The 22,685-nt window shown below is 40.5% G+C and overlaps 1 protein-coding gene across 4 annotated transcripts in view; it reads right to left on the minus strand.

Moving 5' to 3' along the window:
- Positions 1 to 22,685, minus strand: part of PLCXD3 (phosphatidylinositol specific phospholipase C X domain containing 3) — a 76,343-nt gene that overhangs the window by 16,810 nt on the left and 36,848 nt on the right. For 3 of the 4 annotated variants that reach the window (XM_017823597.1, XM_017823596.1, XM_017823598.1), the window contains 2 exons: positions 17,217 to 17,337; positions 8,990 to 9,698 (listed from right to left, as the gene is read on the minus strand). In XM_017823597.1, the coding sequence (XP_017679086.1) occupies positions 8,990 to 9,698; positions 17,217 to 17,283 (776 nt within the window). In that variant the 5' untranslated portion in view covers positions 17,284 to 17,337. The remainder of the gene's footprint in view (positions 1 to 8,989; positions 9,699 to 17,216; positions 17,338 to 22,685) is intronic. The other variant, XM_017823595.1, reaches the window with a different exon arrangement.

Here is a 22,685-nt window from a genome sequence, read left to right on the forward strand (position 1 = left end):
TTCAGCATCTTTGTAGCTATCCTTTGGATGCTTATGTTTCAGTTATAATGGCCAGTCTTCACGAGCGAAGATTTGGGAAGGGTCATTAACCCTTCGAGCCTGCGCAGTGGATTTTTTTAGGTGAGACACAGCGTGCGCTGAACTGAGCCCACCCTTTAATCCTGAGGTTCACCTGCCGGGGCCGAGCAAACTTGGACAGTGGCAGTGAGGGACTCAGGACATAGGTTTGTTTAGAGTGACCTTCTCTTAGATGGATTGCCTTACAGGGCTGACGAGCTCCATCTGCCCGGGGGGCTGGGAATCGAACCCGGGTCGCAGCGGTGAGAGTCCTGCACCCTAACCACTAGACCACCAGAGGCCCCTTGTTTCAGTTACTAGAGAACAAAGCAACGTCCTTCCTGAGCTGAAAAGTATTTTTCAAGCAACAGCCCCCCATCTGTCTTATAAGAAATAACTCAGAAGAAAAAAAAATTCCAGATGTTTATAATGGAGGATTAATGCCTCCAAAAATGTCCCTCAGACTGGAGAGCTCAGAGGAGAGAGGTTTCCATCAAAACAAAACCATTCAACTAGATTTATGTCTCTCCTGTTCTAGCATAGCCAAACAGTAACAGCAGTGAAATGCTATCCAATCGAGAGAGGGAGCCAGCAGCAAACACCACTAGGCATATCATTATCAGCCAAATGTTCTGCGCTGAGATTCGCAAAAGGCTCAGAAGAACTCACTGTGCCTAGTGTGAAAATAGGGCAAGAGCACACTCTCATTTCCAGTGCCACGGTGATGACCTTACCCCTCTCAGCTGAGCCCTGTCCTTTACCTTTGGCAGAAGGATGCTTAACAGATGGATCAGACTGGGCTCTCGTCACGCCACAAGCTCCTACTTTTCTCAGAAACAGTGCCAGTACCTTGGACAACACACAAATACCTTGATGACATTCCAGCAATGAGCTTTAGGACCACCTGCCTAGCACCTGACAATAGCGTGAAACAGGGTCCCTGGTATGGAACATTTTTTCCTAAATCTTTACCATTTTTAAAGGCTGATGGTAATACTCTAGTTTCAGATTTATATTTTCACCTTAACTGCCCAAACCCTTACCATCACCTCACATGCAGCTGAAGTGGAAACGAAACTTGCTGGGCTGACTGATTGCAGTAGCTTAGAGAAGCAAGCAAAACAAAGTAAAAAGAGCATGTGTGGGAGGAGTGAGATGGAGAAAGGTGGCTAAGGAAAGGATGTGACAACAGTAGTCCTTGCACAGAGGCAGATCCTCTTCTTGATGCAGGGAGGGCGGCATGACCCCCACACAGCTGACAGCTCACTTGAGACAGCCCCTCAGTATGGGAAAGACATTGAGATGCTGGAATGAGCCCAGAGAAGGGCAATAGAGCTGGGGAAGGGTCTACAGATTAAGTCATATAAGAAGCAGCTGAAGGAGCTGGGGTTGTTTCACCTCCAGAAAAAGAGGTTCGGGGCGTCCTCATTGCCCTCTACAACGTTGTACAGGTTTTAACAAGGTGGAGGTTGACCTTCTTTCCCAGGACATGAGGAAATGGTGTCAAGCTGCATCAAGGGAAGTTTGGATTGGAGATCAGGAAGAATTTCTTCACTGAAACTGTGGTTAGGCATTGGAACAAGCTGCCCATGGAGGAGGTGGAAACACCATCCCTGGAAATGTTCAAGAAACTACTGGATGTGACACTTAGTGCTACAGTTTAGTTGGCATGACAGTGTTCAGTCAAAGGTTGGATTCAAGGATCTTGAAGATCTCTTCCAACATTAGTGATTTTTTGATTCTAAATCCAAATAGGAAGGGAATAAAGATCCATGGCTGTCCCTCTTTGCTGTCCAGCAGCAAAATTAAGGTGTCCATTACCCAAGATCTGATATCATACTTGATTTACTACACAACAGTGCATGCTGGAAGAACTGAGAGTTCCAGAATGCTGTTTGAAAGATAAAATTAGGCAGGTTTCAATACCCCACCATGAAACAAATGATGGCAAGGTTCATCTTTTTTGCTATAGCTTAGAAAACAAAAATGTTCAATGGGAAAGTGCCTACATCTCACCACAGCTCCTTTTCCACTCTAACCACTTACTCTCGTTCATATCTTAATACTCTTTTATGATATAATACATTCTGGATGACAGTTGCTTAGTTACAAAAACCCTCAGATCAACAGCTACAGTATTAAAATATTGCCAAAGGTCAAATCCCACTGTATGATCATTCAACATCTTAAAGACATGTCTTTTATTATTTTTCTTAGTGTCTGAAATAAATACTAAAAAACATTTTAATATAACAAGCTGTGCTCTGTTGAAGCAACTGTACAGCCAGGGTCAATACATGCAATTATATCATTATAATTATAGACAAACTATTATTATTATCTTTGACTACATCAATTTTATATCTTAGCCCTTCCCCTACTCCCCCCCCCCAAAAAAAAAAATCAATTCTGGAGGAAATTAGAATTATGAAACATTTGGCTAGAAGTAAAATTGTAAAGAAAAGATCAGTAAAAGAAGGTTAAATATTTCCAGGCTTTATATTGCATGAAACCTGCATCTTTCACAACAGTAGTGGCTCCTTAAGAAAGAATTGCATCGTATCCCACAGACATTACTGTTTTAACAGAAGAAAAGCATGAGTATTTTTACAGCTTATGCAAGTTCTGCATCATATAGAAGGTGGTACATCCCCAAGATATTCGGCCTGACTGCTTTCCCTATTTTCAAATCCTTTTCCATCCCCCTCTTCCAGTATCTCTTTTTCACCAATGTGGCACCAGGGCGTCAGAATTCCTGCTTCTTCTGCATGCTTTACCCCAACAGAACTCTGGCTGTAGCCTGCATGCCCAACTGCTCATTCAGTCCACAGAGGCTACTTGTTTGTAAGCATTTAATGAAATTAATTGCAGGCTTGGTGTACCTTCTGACAATGGATCTAAGGGGGTTCTGTAGCTAAGGTTTCCTTAACACCCTTTCCTATCTTACACCTTTCCTACCATCCAAATGGAGGTAGACAGAAGTCAGGGATAGACAGCTGACTTCTCATGAGACAGTGCAGATACATTCTCCCTAGATTGCATTTGAAAGCTGTCTAAGGCTTTAGAGGAGGCTGAGAATTGCTCAAGTCTGTCAGGAATGATACAGCATGTTCAAACATATAGCAAACATGTTAGTTAGTCCAGAACTGTCCAGTTCTCTGCTTAAAATTCGACAAGGATGTGTCTACAGATCTACTTATTCATATAGTCCTGAAGGCAATGGTTTGCAGCTTGCAGGTGCTAACACAACAGAGAGACATGGATGTCCCAATACCTACTGAGTTTGTATTTGTTTGAGTTTGTATTACATATCATTGTATTACAGAAAATTATTACCAGCTTGAAAATCACCTTGTGAATACATCTGGAAGAGCTTGTTTGTGTAAATCTGTGTTCATTTTGTACCTTATAAATGAAGAGCAGAAGGATCAATCCATCAAGGAATCAATCCCTTCACAATGAGGTAAAAGTAGGTACATAGACCCAGGCCCAACATCAGCAAATGCATTTTCCCTGGGGTCAGCAATTGTTAGCATCTATTAGCTGTTGAGTTTCCTTAGTGATCTGAGTAATGCAGAAAGATCAAAGAAAACCCAACTGACTTAGTGAGACAGTTGCAATTTCACTACAGCAGCCATAGAGACTGAAGCATGAAATCTTTGAGACAAGTAGATGTTAGTGACAGCTTACAGCAGTGGGGCTGAGTGAATGAATGAACATTTCCTGTTTGTGATGGAAAACACTTGCTGCTTTCTGTACATGAAGGGTCACACTGTGCTCAGAGTGTGGTGACAGGATCACATAAAATATATTTACAAGTAGTCACACAGCATATACTGTAACACAGTATATATAACTCACACAGCAAGCAGGTGTTTCGGTGCCTAACATGATAAAGCTCACAAGCAGACAAAATAGAGGGAAAGACTGTGAGACACCCCCACCCACCACAAAAAAACACCAAGACAACTACCCCAAACAAACACCCAAAAAACAAGACACTGATAATGCTGGTGGTTAGAGCTGGTGATCACCATGACAGTCTCCTTTCTGGACAAAATCCCACAGGATACTAGTAGGTATGTAGATAAATGCTTTAATGAAGTTATTAAAAATCCTCTGCTCCTGTTATTTTGTGGCAATTTAATACTATTCCAGGTTCATGACCAAAGCCTTCAGACACAACCACCCAGCCCTTCCTATGGGAATGCTGTATTAAAATTCTCATGCAGACAGATGCTCTGACGAAATGTCACTACACATACACAGTCAACTTGGGATTTTACTGTGCAGGCCTGTTGACATGGTAGATAGATTCTTCAAATGAAACCAAGGTCTCCCTGTGCTGTTCTATGTGCAAACACAGAGACTGCTTCTTGTGTGGAAAGACTGGAAAAGTAATTAAGGATAGTTTGAGGAAGAATACAAATACTAAAGATTTGTCTGGATTGGCCAGAGTACTTTTGAATTCCCTACCAACATACCAGAATGCCATTTTGTGCCTTCTAGGGTTGGGAGGCGGGGGGGAAGAGACAAAAAAAGACAACCACCTCCAAAGGCAAGCATGGTCCAGTCAAGCAAGTATGTTATACCACACACATTACTGAGGGACAGAGCCCCTGATCGCCTGTCGGCAGTTAAAGAGCTGACTCATCAGCTTGTCGAGTTCTGAAATCCAAACCAGCTCACTGGAGCCTGCTGCTCTTGCTCTCCTGCAGTCCATCACAGAGACAGATATCAAGGTTACGATCAAGAAGGATACACAGACAGTTAGGAAAATACAGCTGTCACAATCACCTTTCTGTTGTTTTGCTCTTTCACATAAAATAGTTTGAGTATGGCATCAGTCAGTACCAAGGATCAAAGTATGATCAATTCCCACTCTTCCTGCCATGCAGAAACTCAAAAATTCAGCTGACCGAGATATGGCACCATCAGTAACCGACTCAAAAAAATCCCACTTCTTGCAACTTCAGGGATCATTTTTCATACAATATCCACCTATTTCTAGCTAAATCTGACTCTGCTTAGTTCATGACTGTACCAAGAGATGCCTTTTCTCCTGACAGCTTCTGTGGCCTACTTACCACCCCTGCTGTTAATAGTGTGGATTGGATGCTTTGCCTCCACTTCCAAAGGTTCATTCTTATGTGCAGGATTTTTTTTTTTTTTAATTTGGTTTGGTTGATAAGGAGGAAGCTTTAGCATGGTAGGCAAGGATTTAGTCATATGTGAGCCACAGGGAACATTATCCTTAGAGATTAATTTGGAAATTAAGTGACAATTGGCAGGGGATGCGTTTTATTTTCTATTTTTTTGAAAGCTTTAAAAGTACCAAAGTTTTTTTGAATCGTCTGAAGGAGATCTAGTCTTCTTCTATACTACTAAACCTCAGAGACAACAAAGAGAATATCATGCTTGTCTCAAGTGTCAGAGATAAAATTAGTAATTTCACTGCAAATCAGAAAACAAACTAGATTATTAGGAAGAACAGCTCTACACTAATCAAAAGGGTGTCTCAAAACCACCTTTTAGATGTACTAAAGGCAGCTGCCTCACTGTGAATTTAATTCAATGAACACACAGAACATAATTTATTCGGCACATACTGTTTGCTAATCAAAGAGTATTTCTTGGCATCTAAACTGTGTGAGTGACAGAATGTTAAACCTGAAAACATACTGATAGTCCTCAAAGTTTTTCATCAAATCCAAGAAACATAATGTGCATACATGCAAGCAATTCTTCTCATTCAAGTAATGAAGATGAAATCTGTGTTATTAAGTTTTGTTACACTGAACTGTGGTCCTAGGGAGACCTTACAAGAAATGGCTTTTTCCTCTCATATTTGTGCAGGACAGAAGGCTTCATGACTTTATAATTTCTCCTTCTTTCTAATTACTGTACCACAGAACACTACCTGTGATGACGACAAAGCCTGTGAGCAAACCTTATCAGCAGAAAACAGTCTTGGTATATTTTCACTCAATTCAGACTTAGAAGCATGAAATTGGTTTTTTGGTTGATTTTTTTTTTTTTTAATCAAGGTTACTGTGGGCCTCCCATCTTGCATATCTGTGGTGTGGGGAACAGGTTAAGGAATAACTTCTCTTTTCCTTCTGAAATGTATTGCCTTGAGAGACTGCTCTACTGCAGTGTGAATGTGTGGACCTCCACCACCACAGGCAGTCATGATGAAAAGCCATTAAACCAACCATGTTGGCTACAGAGGAATATTTCACTATGCTCTTTCACAACATAAGCTAAAAAACAGCAGAAAGGAGCATGGATTGCTGCTCAGTGTCTGCTCACAGTTTTTCTAGTCTGACAGATGTTGTGACTGAGGAAAACCAGGTTCTCCCTCTAAGATAGCCATTGCTCTTCAAATCATAAATAATCTCAGGACTAATAAACAACTGCAGAGATCAAAACCTGGTATGTTTTATTGAATTTGAAAGGATCTGAATTTTGCTCTATTATCCATATATAAAAGGCTTCTGTACAGACGGAGGAAAAAACAGAAGAAATTACTACAAGTTTTATTTGAAAATGCCAAAGAAATATTTCTCAAATGTAATGCCTAGTTTAGGAAAAAAAACCAAAAAACAAACAAAACCCCACACCAGGATTATTTGAAAAATTCAACCTTTTTCCACATTTGCATTCAGATCTTTTAAAATTTAATGTGCGGGAAAAACCCCATCTAAGTACGGTCACAAAAGTGCTGCCAAACGCAATCTTAACATAAAGCTCTTCACCAGCATTTCTTAATAAGGAGAAAACAGTATAATATGTATAAGTCTATTTAGTAACTGGTAAAAAGAGTCCATATGTTATCTACCTAGACACGGTGATGAGATTTGACCTGTATATTTATTCTGAAAAGGACAGAATAATCTTATTAAAACTAATTAAGAGATGGTTCAAAGTAGCAAACACAGCACAGCTGGACCATATATCTTGGCTCTTTTCATACGGATTACATACTTTTAAGTTACCAAAACTTTAAGGTAGTGAGGTTGAAGAGGACTGTGCAAGTTCTACTAATTACATTTCATCTTCTAATTGCTCGCCTATTTAACAGGATCATCATAAAATGAGGAGCAGTTCTGAATATACTTGATGTTTACTTTTAGAGCAGTTAACTCAACATACAAGCTCAGTTTTTCTCTACATTATCACACATTCCAACCCTGGAGATAATTTTAAAGGTCCATTTTTTTTTATAGTGGCTATAAGAGTTATGCAAAGAAAGAATCAAGTACCCATGAAGCAGATGTGATTACATATTTGAGGCTCATGTGAAAAATCTTAGTTGAAATTTGGAAAAACAGTATTTCCAGGTTTTTCAGCCCAATTATTTACTGACATTTCAGGTTAGTCACAATCTCAAAATTTCCTGTGGAGAAAGACATACTATCAGTTCAAAGGCTCAGGACATTCAGAGCTAAGTCATATTCAGCATCTTTTTGAAGCCTTTATTTTTCCAAGCAGCTTCAAGACAGTACATTATGAGCTAGAGAAGAAGAAAATGGATTTTAATGGCTATTTTATTGATGCAGCAAGCTTTAAGAACAACCTGTTAGTTTCCTGATTGTGCTACTTCATGGTCAAAACAACAAACAAAAAGATGTTTATTGGTAAAACTCATCAACAAAGTAGTATATCAGCATAGAGAAGTGCTCTTCAGACTCGGCAGAAAGGGAGATTCTCCAGTCCAATGGAGCCTATAAAACATAGATGAAGGATATACCAACAGCTGCAAGTGCAGTCACACAAGAACTTCTGAATCGCATTCCACTGCTCATAAAACCTTCTTTGTCAATGTTTTACCATTTCACGTAAAATTTTTGCCTAATTTTTTAAGTAAACAGTTGCTTGGAAAGCTCCCATAAAAATGGCTCAGCATTTCGCAAAGATAAGGCATGTTTTCTTTGCAGGCGCTGCGTCATTCATCTCATAGAATGGGATAGTATTTGCAACAGACCTTCCTGGCACAAGCACATTTGTGCAGAGAGCAGAATACTAACAGGCCAGTGACCCCCACTGTAAATTTTTTTTTACACTCTGCAGCTCTTTATTTTTAAGGAGAAAAAACCCCAAAACCAACAGCTTTCACGTGTTGGCATTAAATTCCAGGTTTCCTACCAAGTTGTCAAGAACATAGTGCGCATATATGCCTTTAAGCTGAAAATTGGCCATGATTTAATAAAGTTAGAAAGGTATAAATAATGCAGGTCTTTCACAGGCAGCTTTTTTTGTAATTTAACAACTAATAGCCTTTCAAAAAAGTATTCCATGTACAGAACCTATACAATGGTCTGCAGTCTCTTCCCTGTACGATAAATGAGAGACTGTCAGGAGTCGAATTCACTCTAATGTTGTCCTGCTAGCTTCGATATGATGTGTGATTGTATGGAGACAGAGAAACTACGCAGCTTTAAGGTGTGTAAATGTAGTTAAGGATGCTAAGTCTGCAGCATCAGGCTTTGCTGATGAGCCAGGATGAACAAATTATTTATCCAATAACTGATGCATAAATAAAACCTCAAATTATCTAGATCATGTAGATAGATTTGTCCACATTCAGTAGGGAAATCCCAGGTAAGATAGTCATGGTGAGAAATCAAATCTGAAAAACAGAACAAATTAGCAAAACCTGTGTTCACAAAAAAAAAAGAGAAAGTAAAAATTAAGCCAATCCCATAATATCTCACTAGGCTTTAAGCGGCAGATTTTCTTTCAGGACATAAAAGCTTGTCCTTGAATGTGTTTCTCTTTAAGATTTTAGAATTGTGCCCAAGTTCTGATTAGCCCACAGTACCATGGGAGAAATGCCTCTACTGGGGTTTCTTTAAAAGGAATTAGAAAAACAGCACTACCAACACACACACTTGGCACAGTCAGCACACCTTACCAGCCATAAACTTACCTTTCTGTGATTGTTTCTCTGAGACCACTAGCAACCCCTTTCACCACTGTACTAGCCTTTGGTGTCAGCACTACTTGAGATATAAAAAAGGAGCCCTTCTTTCTTCTTTCAGTGATTGATGCCTGGAGGAACTGAATCAGTTTTTCTGGATCCGTTGTGTTTGCCCAAGGAGCTGGCATCATCTGGCCTGGCCAAAGAAATGCTACCTCGACAGCCACTGGACTGTGGTAGAACACCAGCACTTGGTGTTCCTTCTCCCACAGGTACTGGAGGGTGACTTCATGGGCAAATATAGCAGGACACATTTTGTTTCCATACGTATCTTTGAGCATCTGGACAAGCTTTTCATGATGGTACTTCTGCATCCCATAGAAGTGATTGAAGTCCAAGAAGACCACTTCTTTTGGGTGCTCAGTGAGAAATGCATTGATCTCCTCCAGACCCTCCTTGACTTTGGCACTGAATAAACCATGAGCGAAGTAGAGCTCATTGTCTGGGTCTCTGGGCTTGGTGGAAATTCTAAGATCAAAATACCGTATACCTGCCCCCAGCTGGCTGGTGAAGTTCATGGTCTGTGTAGCCAACCACTTCCTCATCAGCTTCTTAGCCACAGTCCCAAAAACTGACACAAAATTCTGGACTGTTTCCGGCTGTTCAGGCCCAACTGGAGAGGCTTCATCGATGTAGAAGCTAAAAGAGTCATGAGACCCTAAAAACACAACAGAGGAAAAGTATCAGCATTGTATTTGTAGATTAAAAGTAATTAGTGATTTTTTTCCTTAATAAACATAATTTTCTGACCTGTACCACACTCATCAACCACCTCTCCTGCCCTTTCCCTCAGTAACAGTACATTTGTCTGGCAGCATTTCCCCACCAGCACTTTGCAGGAACTTGAAAGAAAGGTAATGCCTGTTTCACTGCTTGTCTGATGCTTGGTCACTCCCTTCCAGCTCTTACTTATGCCTTTAAGCTCAATGAAGCCAGTAGGTTCTCAACATTGAAGCAGTTCTGGTAGCAAAGATAGTCATATAATAAATCCCTCGAGCCAACAGGGAGAGTCTGGCCCTGCACACTGAATCATGCACTGTCTAATTTGCAGAATCAAAGGAAACAAAACAAACCAATATCATTCCACACACACCTTTATAGCCAGCTAAAATAGGAGTTGAAAAAATGCCAAGGACACGTAATCTTTCTGACCTTTATTTCAAGTCTTGTCTGCTCATCCACAAGGTTACTGAATCCTGTTTTCCTTCTTAAATTTACCTCTAAAATTCTTTCCTTTACTTTGCTAAATAAGTACAATAGATAGAAACAAGGACAGTACTGCATTCCACTGATAAAATTCAGAAACTCCACTGCATGCTCTTGACAAGAATGGAGTATACTTCTTAACATGTCTATGTACAGGAGTTATTATTTTCTACAATATAGTTGAATACAAATAGGTATGGCACTTTGCTATGCAAAATTCTCTGCCTTAAGGTATGTCCATTTAAAAAAAAAAAAACACACCAAAACCCAAAACAACCAAAAAACCCCAACTAAACCATCAAAAACCTAGAAGCCCCAAAAACAAACAAACAAAACCTCCCAAAACAAAACAAAAAAAACAACCAACCAACCAAACAAACAAACAAAAAAAACCCCCAACCAACCAATCAAAAAAAAAAAGCAGTAGTTAATTTTGTTCAGCATTTAGACATCCACATGAAAGCAGGTGATAAATCTAAGGACATCTGTGAGTGATCTGCATGATCATTCCCCTGCAAGGGGCTTCATCTTGCTTTATGGAGAGATAAGCTGACCAGAGGAGATGTTTATCACCTTTGTCTACCCTCAGCCTGCTGAATACCTGGTGGTAAGACCTGGCAGTTTCCACAAAAACACTGTCCATCTGCTGGCACAGCCACACTCTCACTATTCCAGCCAAAGAAGATGTTTCTGGTCAGATTCATGGCAGCAAGCAGATTTGCTCCTCTGCCTCAGACACACTGCTTGCAAACCTCCTTCAAGGTCAGCAGGACTTGAAATGGACTGCAGCACTAGGCCCTCAGACATCCAAATCCTACATCAAAATGAGTTCAGAGCACAAGTCTTGCCTGTCACCAATGCTTTTGTAGGTGCTTTTCAAAATTACTTTCCAAAGCATGCATGCTGTAGCAAATAAGTATCATATTAATGAAATCCTGCCAGTCAGTCATTTCTGAGAGCGATGCTATTTCACTTGAACTGGAATAAACCCTATAAACCGAGGCAACAGCTATAACATTTTCTCCTTTAGCAGTAATTGGAGTCACAACAAATCACCTTAGACTCTGGCTTGGATTTGGCTTTGTTTAATCTGAGAAATGTCTTTAAATTTTGTATACCTCTGCTTTTCATGGTTGTCTCTTTGAACTGCATTTTCCTTTAAATATTAGATAAATTTTCCATTTTGATGAAGCTTTCTGCTGCTAAGTGTTGAAGTGATAACATATTTCTTGCAGAACCTGATTAGATCATGCAGTATCTGGTTACACACTGATATCCTCAGGGACTAGATCTGCATACAGAATTCTAATGGTAAAACAAATGATTAGAGCAGTGACTTGTGTATCAACAGTATTACAGGCAAAATCAATGAGATACATTAAATGTTCTGCTCAATGTAATCTGCACTAATGCAGAAATCAAAGTAAATCCAGTCTTGTTTAAAACAAGGCATAGCTACTGATATTAGCAAGGGATGGATTTGGCAAACCCTCTCTTTGTCCATTGAAGTCCCTTTTATTTTTGTAGGGTTTTATGTCAGAATAAGTACATGTGTAAACATGATCAACTGATTAGAGCAGCAGGCTCAAAATGGTATTAAGATTAATTGAACCACTCGTACTTTATTTTCTGATGTACAGACACTAGCAACCTGAAGTTGCAGAAGAAGGAGTAGATAAACTTGACCAGCACTGCCAGTATACACATATTGGCTTAAACTACTACTTAAAACTACTTAAGTCAGGAGAGGTAGTGCAATTATTACAGTAGAAAACTAAGATGAAAAACTTGTCAGCAGGTAGCTACTGGTAATGCAAGACACTAAGAAGAAAGTGGGCTTGGGGAAACACCACAGTTAGAAACACCTGGACATTACAAGCAGGGTAGTTTAGAAAAATATATTTTCTTAATTAAGGTCTTCGTGCACACACTTGAGCCTAAAAACAGGTATTTCTATGTGGAAGGTATAGAGAAAAGTGCACAGTGCAGTGAGAATCTCCATGTTTCGTAACCCAAACAAGGAAGCCCCACAGCATAATACAAAAAGGAAACAAGGCTTGACTTAACTTGGTTGACACTGAATGAAGCAAATGTCAGCTGTTCAGGAGTATGTAAAGATTCCTCTTGACTGAAAAATACAGATGTTTTGTCTTTCCACATGTATGAGTAATTTGAACAGGTCATTTAAATATTTATTTCTACCATGCACTCACCTTTTGCCTTAATCCTACTATGCAGTACTAGACAGCTTACTCATGTAGTTCACAGAAATTCAAAATCCTTACACAGAGCAAATTAGAGTATGATTTTTTCCACATGCCCAAAATCATTTTGTTCCTGGTAATGAGAGAATGCTGTACAGACATACACATTGTTTTTAGCAACCATGCTTCCTTGAAAACCTTGCTTTTGTGCATGGGGACATTCCCATCCTACTTTTACACTGGGCAGTCATCTTGAATGTTCTCTGTATCACCAAATCTCAGCTTCCATGAAGAGAGGATGCAAACTACATTTAGGAACATTAATGCAATGATGCCTGCAATCTCTGGAAGGTAGCAGTGCTTGCACATCACCTATCTTCATTATAGTCGGTCTACTACCACAGAGACTTAACAGATTGAGCAAAAGATGGGAAATTACTCATCCCAAGTCATGCAGGGAGCAAAAGGTAATATTCCTCTTCTGTGCAAACATATTTTCTCACCAGTTTACTTAGTGTCTAGTACTTTCTTAAAATATTGCACGCTGTTTTCCCACTGTTTCAACAGCCCAACATATCACTGACCCAGGAAGCCAAGGCTGGAGGTTTGCAAGGGTTTGCATATGTGTGTGTGTGCACATGGTACAGAGTGCCCAGTCAAGAAGAAAAAGCTGACAAAGTCTTTAAACAATTGAAAGAATCTCCAGTATTAGATGTCTTCATGCAGAAACTTTGAGGCATCTGCTGGAAGATCAGAACAGCAGAGCACAGGCAATCTGGAGAGAATCAAAGACTTTTTTATTGCAGGTACTCTAACTAGCAAAGGCACACTGCTCAATCTTGTATCAATTAAGGAAGGAATGGCTAAGGACATAAGGCTGATGATAGCCTTAGATTGAGTGACTGTGAGGTGTAGTAAGACTTTAAAATACTCAGGAAAGCAATGAAGGCAAAAAGCGCAATAAAGATCCTGCATTTCAGAGCAGCACTCTTGGCTTGTTCAGGAAATTGGTAAGTGGTAGCCTGTAAAAGCTAAATTACCTTAAATGGCAAGAGACTCAGGAGAAAGGGCTGAACTTGAAAGGCAACCTCTCTAAAGCATGTGTACAGAGTGTGAGGAAACAGGGAGGTAACGCAGGAGGCAAGTTTGGCTGAATGGGTAACTCTGGAGTGACCTCAAACCTTGGAAAGCCATTGCAGAAAGTGTAAACAGGGACAGGGTGCCTGGGAGAAACAGAGGAGGATGGTAGGGAGGGAGTTACAAAGGGCACAGTTCGCAAGGGAAACCTGCAAGGGATGGGAAAGGCAAGAGATTGCTCCTGCAGATCCGTAAGCAGCAAAAGGAAGAAAGGAGAATGCTGTTCCAGTACAAAACAGGGCAAGAGACCTCCTGAAAGGTGGGATGCCATTCAGAGGACCTGGAGAAGCTCGAGGACTGGGCCCATGGGAACATCATGAGGTTTAACAAGGTCAAGTGCAAGGTGCTGCACCTGGGTCAGGGCAACACCTGGTATCAACACAAGCTGGGGGATGAGCAGATCAAGAGCAGTCCTGGAGAGCAGGACTTGGGGGTGCTGGTGGATGAGAGGCTGGACACAAACTGGCAATGTGCGTTCATAGCCCAGAAAGCCAAGTATGTCCTGGGCTGCATCCAATGCAGCATGGCCAGCAAGTTGAGGGAGATGATTCTGCCCCTCTGCTCTGCTCCCATCTGGAGCTCTGCATCCAGCTCTGGTGCCCCCAGCACAGAAGGGAAGTCGACTTGTTGGAGCCAGTGCAAAGGAGGGCCATGAAGATGATCAGAGGGCTCAAGAACCTTTCCTCTGAGAACAGGTTGAGAAAGCTGAGGTTGCTAAGCTTTGAGAAGGGAAGGCTGGTCAACACCAGCCTTCTAGTACCTAAAGGGTACACATAAATAAGAAGGAGAGCAACTTCTCGCATGGACAGTCACAGGACAAGGAAGAACAGTTTTAAACTCAAAGAGGAGAGATTTAGATTAGATGTCAGGAAGAAATTATTTACTATAAGGGTGGTGAGGCACTGGAACAGGTTGCCTAAGGAAGTTGTGGATGCTCCATCCCTAAAGTGTTCAAGGAAAGGTTGGATGGGGCTTTGTAATCTGATCCAGTTGAAGATATCCCTGCCTATGGTAGGGGGGTTGGAACTAGATGATCTTCAAGATCCCTTCCAATCCAAACCATTCTATTATTCTATAAGTAATCATCAAGAGACACTTAAAAAGTCCACACCAGCGGTGATTCAAAAAACAGAAGTGGTCAGTTTCAACCACTGAGACATTAAATTTAAATAAACTTAGATGTGGCCAAACACTATCTAGATATTCAAGAGTAAATGAAGCAGTATCCCTTACATTGCTAGAAAATAGCTGCTAGTACTTTTATTAGGGAGAACTGTCTCCTATTTTCTTTGCTGAATTCCTGTAATAGGACAATCGGGAATATTTAACCCACTACAGCTCAGTTATGGACACATTTACAGCTTCCCTGGAGGGCTAAACCCCACATTTAAAAAATAATTGGACTCAGTGCTGCAAGAAGTCCCTTAGGGAGAATGCACTGTAGTTCAGAATCATTTCTTCAGTCTCTTGGAGGTTTACACAGAGGCATGGCAGAACTATTCTTTTTGGTGGCTAAGCTTAAATATATCATTCACAAAGCCAGCAAGTGTAGCTGAACTTTGCTGTGGCTTGCCCTTGCTTCCTTGTACATCCCTTGTAAAAACAGCCTGGTAAATAGCACCTAAAATTTAATGGCACTGACCAATATGCTCCCAACAGCAGCAATCACACCCTGAAGATTCACAGGTATCAGAAAAACCACAAGAGATAGAAGCAAAGTTTCACAATTTTTAGCCTGTTTTACTCTCTTGCCCTTTTCCCACAGATCTCAAGCTCCTCTTGTCTCTGTGCTGGGAGTTATCCAACAGCTGTTGGAAGTGGAGTCTTTTACTGCTGCTTTGGATGTCACTAAAAGCTTTACCTTCTGTTTTCATTCTGTATTTAGGAGATGTCATCCCTTGGTGACTGTTGCTGAAATGTCACACGCAATGCCACCAAACTTCTCATCCTTATCACTGAAGGCTCTATAGTGACTGATAGCAGACCACAACATGTGTCTTGGATAGCCAGGACAAAGTCCATGACCTCCCATACACAGGAGAACAATGCAGATGTTCTTGCAATCTCATTTGGTTTGTTCTCACTGTCTTTTTTGGCCTTAAAAATCAATCAAACAAGGGAAAAGTCCTGTGAATCTTCAGCTAGTCATACTGCCATTTCAAGGAACAGCAAAACCTACTCATGAACAATAGAATCAGTGCACCTCAATATTACATTTAACCTTCTTTTTAAGATGTCTGAGCATTGTTGCCTTCCTCAAAGCAACAGAAAATCTTGAGAAGTCAAGGGGTGCTGGCAAGAGCAATGTAATTCAGACTTCACAATCCAGTTCCCTCTAGCACGCAAACTGCTTGGGTGATACAAGCTTTGTTTGACAAAAACATTATCCAGGAGAGTAAAGCCAAAACAACTAGGAAAAAAAAAAAAAAGGAGATTTTAAATTGCCCAGTGTCACCATAGGAAACTGCCTCACTTTCCAGTTGCTCTTAAAGTGTTCATGGCTGGTTGTGAGCCCCTAAGCCCAAGTGAAGGTCACAGGGCTTAGTCACCTATACACACTCAGCAGTCTATGGTCTAAAGGCATGGGAAGAGAGGTAGACACTATCTCAGGTAATGCAGAATTCCAGATAATGAACAAGTCCTGAGAACAGGAATACTTGCATGACCTTACAAAACCAACATATATATACATGTATACATTATATACCTACTGATACACTCAAAAAACCAAAAATTCTACTCTTCTACTTGTATCTCATTCTGCCTTGAAGACCTTGGTTACAATGTAGGAAAAGAAAAGGGAAGGAAACGGAAATTCTACTCTTCTACTTGTATCTCATTCTGCCTTGAAGACCTTGGTTACAATGTAGGAAAAGAAAAGGGAAGGAAACGTCTGCTTCCTTTCTGTACCATTACTTCCCAGAACCAACAGCCTCAGCTTCCATCCCCACCCTCCTCCTGCAGGAGATAAAGTTGCATTTTCTCTCCACCACCAGGTGAGTTCTGGACTAGTCATCCCAACTGCACACAACTGTAACTCAGACCTTGGTCCTGTGCCTGGGAACACAGCACCAGGAGTCTGCCCTGTGCTGCCTTGTTGGGACTGTTATTGCAGGCAAAGTTGCATGTCGAAGGTACAATCTCAGAAACCAGACAAGTGCACAGTAACTACCATGCAAACATTCTAACATGATTTGCTTGCAAGGGCAAACAGAACTCCTTTGTATCACAAACCACTTGAAAGTTACATCTTGTCAACCTCTGCCAGGGTTTCTAATGATATTTCTACCATGGATGGAACTCTGCATTTACCCGGCAAAACATCTCAGCTGAAGCCTCTTAATCCACAACAAATTTCTCAACACAACTACAACAGACTTACCAGTTACTGGATCGATGGACACAGCCTAGAGCTGTGCATGGCAAAGTACAAAACACACAAAACCCAACACAAAGCAACCGCTCTTTGACTAATGTAATACAGAACAAAGACTTTATCCTTCAGATATTCACAGAATAGCTGAGTTCAGAAGAGACCTCGAGATCATCCAGTCCAACCCTCCCTTCTCCTGAGTGAAAGAAAAAAAATGTATGCATATAACAAACCATTGAAGACTAATCAAAAACACCTGTCTGAATCAGCTTCTTAGGTAGGAAGAAAGAAGAACTGGTAGTCCATCCGTCTGGAGATGGCATTCCATATCTAGTGACCAACTTTCAGACTGGAATGACTCCATGTTTTTGTCCTCCCTATAAACACATAAAATTTTCATGCAACAAGAAAGGATTTTAAGCAATTACTTACTCTTGCTCTTCTTACATCTCCTTATCACCATTTTGTTTTGTACTTTTGAACATGGCTATAATTGCCTCCAAGGGGAGCCCACAACCATTGACGTTGCCAGTAACTTCCATGACCATGACAAACCGCTCTTAGGCCAAAGCTGTTACCATTTAAGTTGCTCTTCAAAAAAACAGCTTGTGGAATATGGCAGTGCCTGCATCGGGAAGTGTTTCCGATCACTGTATTGAGCCAAGACCAGTGCCTCCCCTAAGCACTGCTTCTTTTCCATAAAGAACTCACGTCTAAAAAATCAAATGGCTTGGAAGGTGGGGAAGCATCCACTTAGTATTAAGGCCCAAGGTAGCTGGTAATTATCACAGTATGACAGGCAAGCTTGGCTATAAATCTGATCAGGTTACTCATTATTCAATTCCTACTAATACGTTTGTTGTATAGAAAAGTACCCACATGCAGCCTCTTACAGTTCCCTCCTGCAAACACAAAGACCAGCTCCTGTTCCTTTCAAAAGATTACACAGTTAATTCCACATTTCAAATTCTCAATACTTCTGTTGAAAAGTAAAGAAATAAGAAAAACCAAGCTATAATTATATTTCTAGCTTTCCAAACAGTGCAAGCACATTCACAACTATGGCCATCACAAAGTCAATTTTTCTAAAGAAACTGGTCTTTAAAACAGAAGTTTAGCACATGCTGCCATCCTGAGAGCATGTTTCCCTTCTTACTTGATAACTTCCTTACTGTCCTGTAATTGTTTGTGTAGCATGAGGTGAAGTTGATTTTTTTGAGAGGCTGCTAAGTGTAGATAAGCCTCCCACCTCTCCCAGTTAAACCACCTCCAGACAGATTTCCTTGCAGACTTCACGCAGGCAGCACTCAGAAGGCAGCATGGTGCAGCAGCATGTGGATGGCAGGGGCCTTCCAAGAGCCACAGATTACTGTATTCTAAAAGTTCACCATTAAGTGAATTACTAGTTAACCAAATGTAGGTTCTAAAGAAGACAGACTTTATACAGATAAATGTGAGACTGACACCACTGGAAAAGTGCGGCAAGGTGAGGACACAGTGCAGGGCGGAGCAGGCTCATTCTCATGATTGCTCAGCTCAGCAGAATCCTTGCCCAGCACTGCAGTGGGGCAGGCTTGGGGCAGCAGCACTGCTCACTATCTCATCCCATCCCCACCAGCCCCAGAGCCACATCCTGCTGCTCACCAAGCCCAAGCCAGGACATCAGAACTCCTGCGGACATGCAAAGACAAACAGCATGGGGAACATTTCTGCATTATAGATGTAAAAGTCGAAATGATCATGCTGAGGACTGAATCAGTTGGAGTGCCTTCTCCACTATTTTTTTCCAAATGTGATCTAAACCTCTCATCTGCACACAGAAGAAAAGTTGAAGGAGGAAGGCACCAATACTGCTTGTGCATATACCACATGCAAAAAACCTCCCTGTTGAACATTTGTGCACTGCACTGGAAATTTTAAAAGGTGCAAAAGCCCTAAAATTTTTAAAACCTGGCCACAGTAAGCCACTAGAACAGTTATTTTTATTTGTTCAGTCAAGTGAAACTCTAAACATGATTTCACAATGGTTTGCAAGCAAACACAGCAGTTCTATATGAGAAGAAGGTTCCCTTCACCTGTCAGACTAAAACTCAACAGAATTCATGGAAGGATTTCAACTCAAACTTACAAAACTTAGTAAATCATCTCTTAATTTTTGACACAGCAAGAGTAACTACCGATTTAAAACAAAATCTTTACATCAGGATCGACCAAGCACCTAAAACATACCGTTTAAGATCATCAGAATTTATAATTTCAACAGCAGAATGGACACATCACTACAGCCTGTATGACTCAGATCAAGTGTTATAGCACACAGACTACCATGGCCTTCTTGTTTATACATTTGGCTGCATTTTTGAGGATTGAATAGAATATTCCATATCACATAAAACCTTGTTTTGAATGGACAACTATAATTTGAAGCCAAAATTAATCACTTGGAAAATTCATGGGGGCAGAGCTGTAGCTATGGTCAATTACCCAAACTCCACAAATGACAATTCTTTCAAGTTTTTGCTTTTTTTGTGAACACTGAAAAAAAATGTACTATTCTATCTTTTCTTTTTGCTCTGCAAGGTCATTGTTGCATGTTCAGATGCATGAGAGCTCTCTATCAGATCTCATATTTTAGTTAAATACTAGTCTCAGAAGTACCGTAATAGCTAGCTTTTCTTCTTAATTTAGGGACTAGCAGACAAGAATGTGAAGCAAGGAAAGAGTGAGGAAAAAATAGCAAGAGGTATATCTGAATCTAAAGCATAAAATTAATGTGCCAAGAATAGTTTGGGGTGTATTTTGTTCCAGCACCAGCTCAGTCTGGTTGAGTATGTCATCAGCATCCAAGTCATATCTCCTGGGGCAATCAGTAGCACTAGAATTGTGCGCCAATAGCTTTGGGACTACTGAGAGAGAGGCTGTGATGATCCCAGGCAGCTCTGCTGAGCACAAGAAATGGCATCTCCCCACAGTGAGCACCTTCTGACCATAATTCATAACCCTAGTGACAGGACCCATTGACAGGACAGCACCCGAGAAGGCTTCTAAAAAAGAGAGCATTCATATCTCTTCCTCTCCATGCACGCATAGAGCACAAGTAATTCAATGCTCACACTCTAAAATAGCATCAAATAAGAAAACCTGTGCTTCTTGAGCTTTTACTTTATTTACTGTCATGGAAAACATCCTTTAATGGTAACTAGAGAACTTTCCCCTAAAATAATTGCTTCTGATTACACTGATATCTCTCTTGCCACTTATTGTATCTTTTTGGAAACACAGAATTTTTTTGAAATCTGATTTTGCCTTTCCCTCATCTCTTGCCTATCCCTTCTTCTTTGATCTACACTTTTTTTCTCTGGCATATACAGTATATCCTTTTCCTAATTCATGACTGCATTGACACGTCTATTAGCCTCAGTATAATTCTTATTTCATTGTGCTCTCTCTTCTATTTAAAAAACAGTAATAATTAAAAAAAACAACCAAACAGAAACCCAACCCTCAACCCAAAAAACAGCACAGTATTTTCTACTAAATCTAAGCATCACTACTGAGCAGTTCTAGCGATCTTTTAGCTGACAGAAATTACTTGCACAGCATATGTAGTTTCTGCATTTTTACATATAATTTAAAGTCCAATAAAAGGAAAACCAAGAGGTCTATCTGGATAAAATGAAACTGCATTGCAAAGTCAGTGGAAGAATGATCCCTTAAATTAGGCTTCTTATTACTTTTAAGATCTCTACAAGAAAGCCACTGCCATTTGAGATGGATCACCACAAGAAATTTAAAAGGCAAGATTTTTCAATTGTTCAAGTACCAAACTCCACTGCAAGAACATCTGCAATGCAGAGAATAAGGACTCTGCCTGCACTGTAATGAGTGCACTGGCAGTCAGTTTACCAGCACTCTAGAATGGGATGTCCCAGGGATAATACTGATAGAGTCTTCTATAAGCATACAAGAAATCCAGGCTAGCTTCCTTTTCATTTTCGGAGTTTGAAAAGCTGAGGCAAATCTGAGCAGTTTACCTGATTCTTGGGGTAAAAAGCTGGAAGAGCAGATGGGAGAAATATTACACCCTTTTATGACTCAGTTTGCAAAGGCTTTCACATAGAAACTCTCTTAAAATATAACTGTTATTAAGTTGTCCATATAGACTTAGCTGACTGACCACACCAAGCCTGAGAGGTAACAAAAGGAAGTAAAATACTGCAAAGGAAGGGGAGGAAGGGGGAAGTATTTCAGGTGTTCTATATTTTGACCATTCCCTTTACTGTGCATCTTTTCTTGGTTGCCTCAAACCTTTACATTATACATTGTTCTACTTTTGTGAATTGCCTGGCAGATTTGACAAAGAACTGTAAACAAAGTAACTCCCTTAGCCACTCTGCTGAATGCAAGACATGTCTCCCGAGACCAGGTGCTCTAAAAGCAGTCTCTCTCATGCAAGGAAAGTCTCCTCCACTATAAGCAAAGACATTGTAAAGTGTGACTTCATGTGCACTAGAGGAAAATAGTGAAGCAATTTCCCCCAGACCCTGAGATGCAAATCGAAAACACTGTCACCTGTGCCAAAGCATTTTTTCCCTGCCAAAGTCCAGAAAAACATGTCTAAGCAGCTGAAGCCTGAACTTGAGGAATTCACGAACTATGCATGTATTTCAGCCCCTTCTTGCACCATGCTTTGCTAGTCAGGTTCTCATGGAAGATCTCCAGTCACATATAGCCACTGTAAACTATCCTTTCTAGGACATATACAGAAGATAAAAATGTGACTTGCTGCACGCTGAATGAAGAAAAGTGACTACAGCACCTGTAAAACCTTGGATCAATGCCAGAAAAATAACCTATTGCTGTAAGGTGGTACCAGGACTGGAAGACAATGAGCCAAGAGGCTTTATAGGTGCAAACAGTGGAGAAATGCACCCTGTTGGAAAAGGAGAACCCAGAGAACATATTTAAATAAAATTATTTATTTGGTCACTGCTAAATGGAAATATACACAAAAGTGAGCTGTGTTTTTACTGCTTGACTGTGAGGTGTGGATAGGCAGATCATCTCCCTGCAACCAAACAGGAGATTTAAAAATAAATCCTATCCAAGCTCAGCGTGGTTCAGATAAGCACTGTCAGACGAGCTACACTGCAATGAGACAGTGTCCCCCTTCTGCGAGAGGCTACACTCAGCAGAATTTTAAGAGCCCTTCAGACAGAGGTATGGGATAATCTGCTCCCCCCTCTGTCTCTCAGGTTCACAATGTGACTTCTGAATAAAGTTAAGGCCTAAAATATGAGGTTTAATAATACCACTTCCAAAGTTTCCCACTTTTAATTGTAACTCTGAATAATCTTCCTAGCTACAAATATGTCTAATTTCATTTTTGGCACAAACCCCAAGATATATCACAAAAGAACAGAAAATAAAACACTGCAAAACAGTAGAGGTATCAATCTCAATCAACAGGCAGGAAATGGGACACACCTGGATGCTATCTAGTTTGTAGATCAAATAAAAACAAACAAAACAAACCACCACACTGTAATACAGGTAAGCATTACAAGTGCCACTGTTGAAAGAGTCTTAGGTAGGATTGCAAAATGTATGTATCTTCCGCATCACCTGGTGCACATCCTGTCTGGCCCAGGAACATAAAGATACTATTAATTTCATTTTGCAAAAAGAATGAAGTCAAGTAAAGAGAGACAGAACAGACAGAACT

This window comes from Lepidothrix coronata, unplaced genomic scaffold (assembly GCF_001604755.1).
Source record: "Lepidothrix coronata isolate B3197 unplaced genomic scaffold, Lepidothrix_coronata-1.0 Scaffold104, whole genome shotgun sequence".
NCBI classification, from domain to species: Eukaryota; Metazoa; Chordata; class Aves; order Passeriformes; family Pipridae; genus Lepidothrix; species Lepidothrix coronata.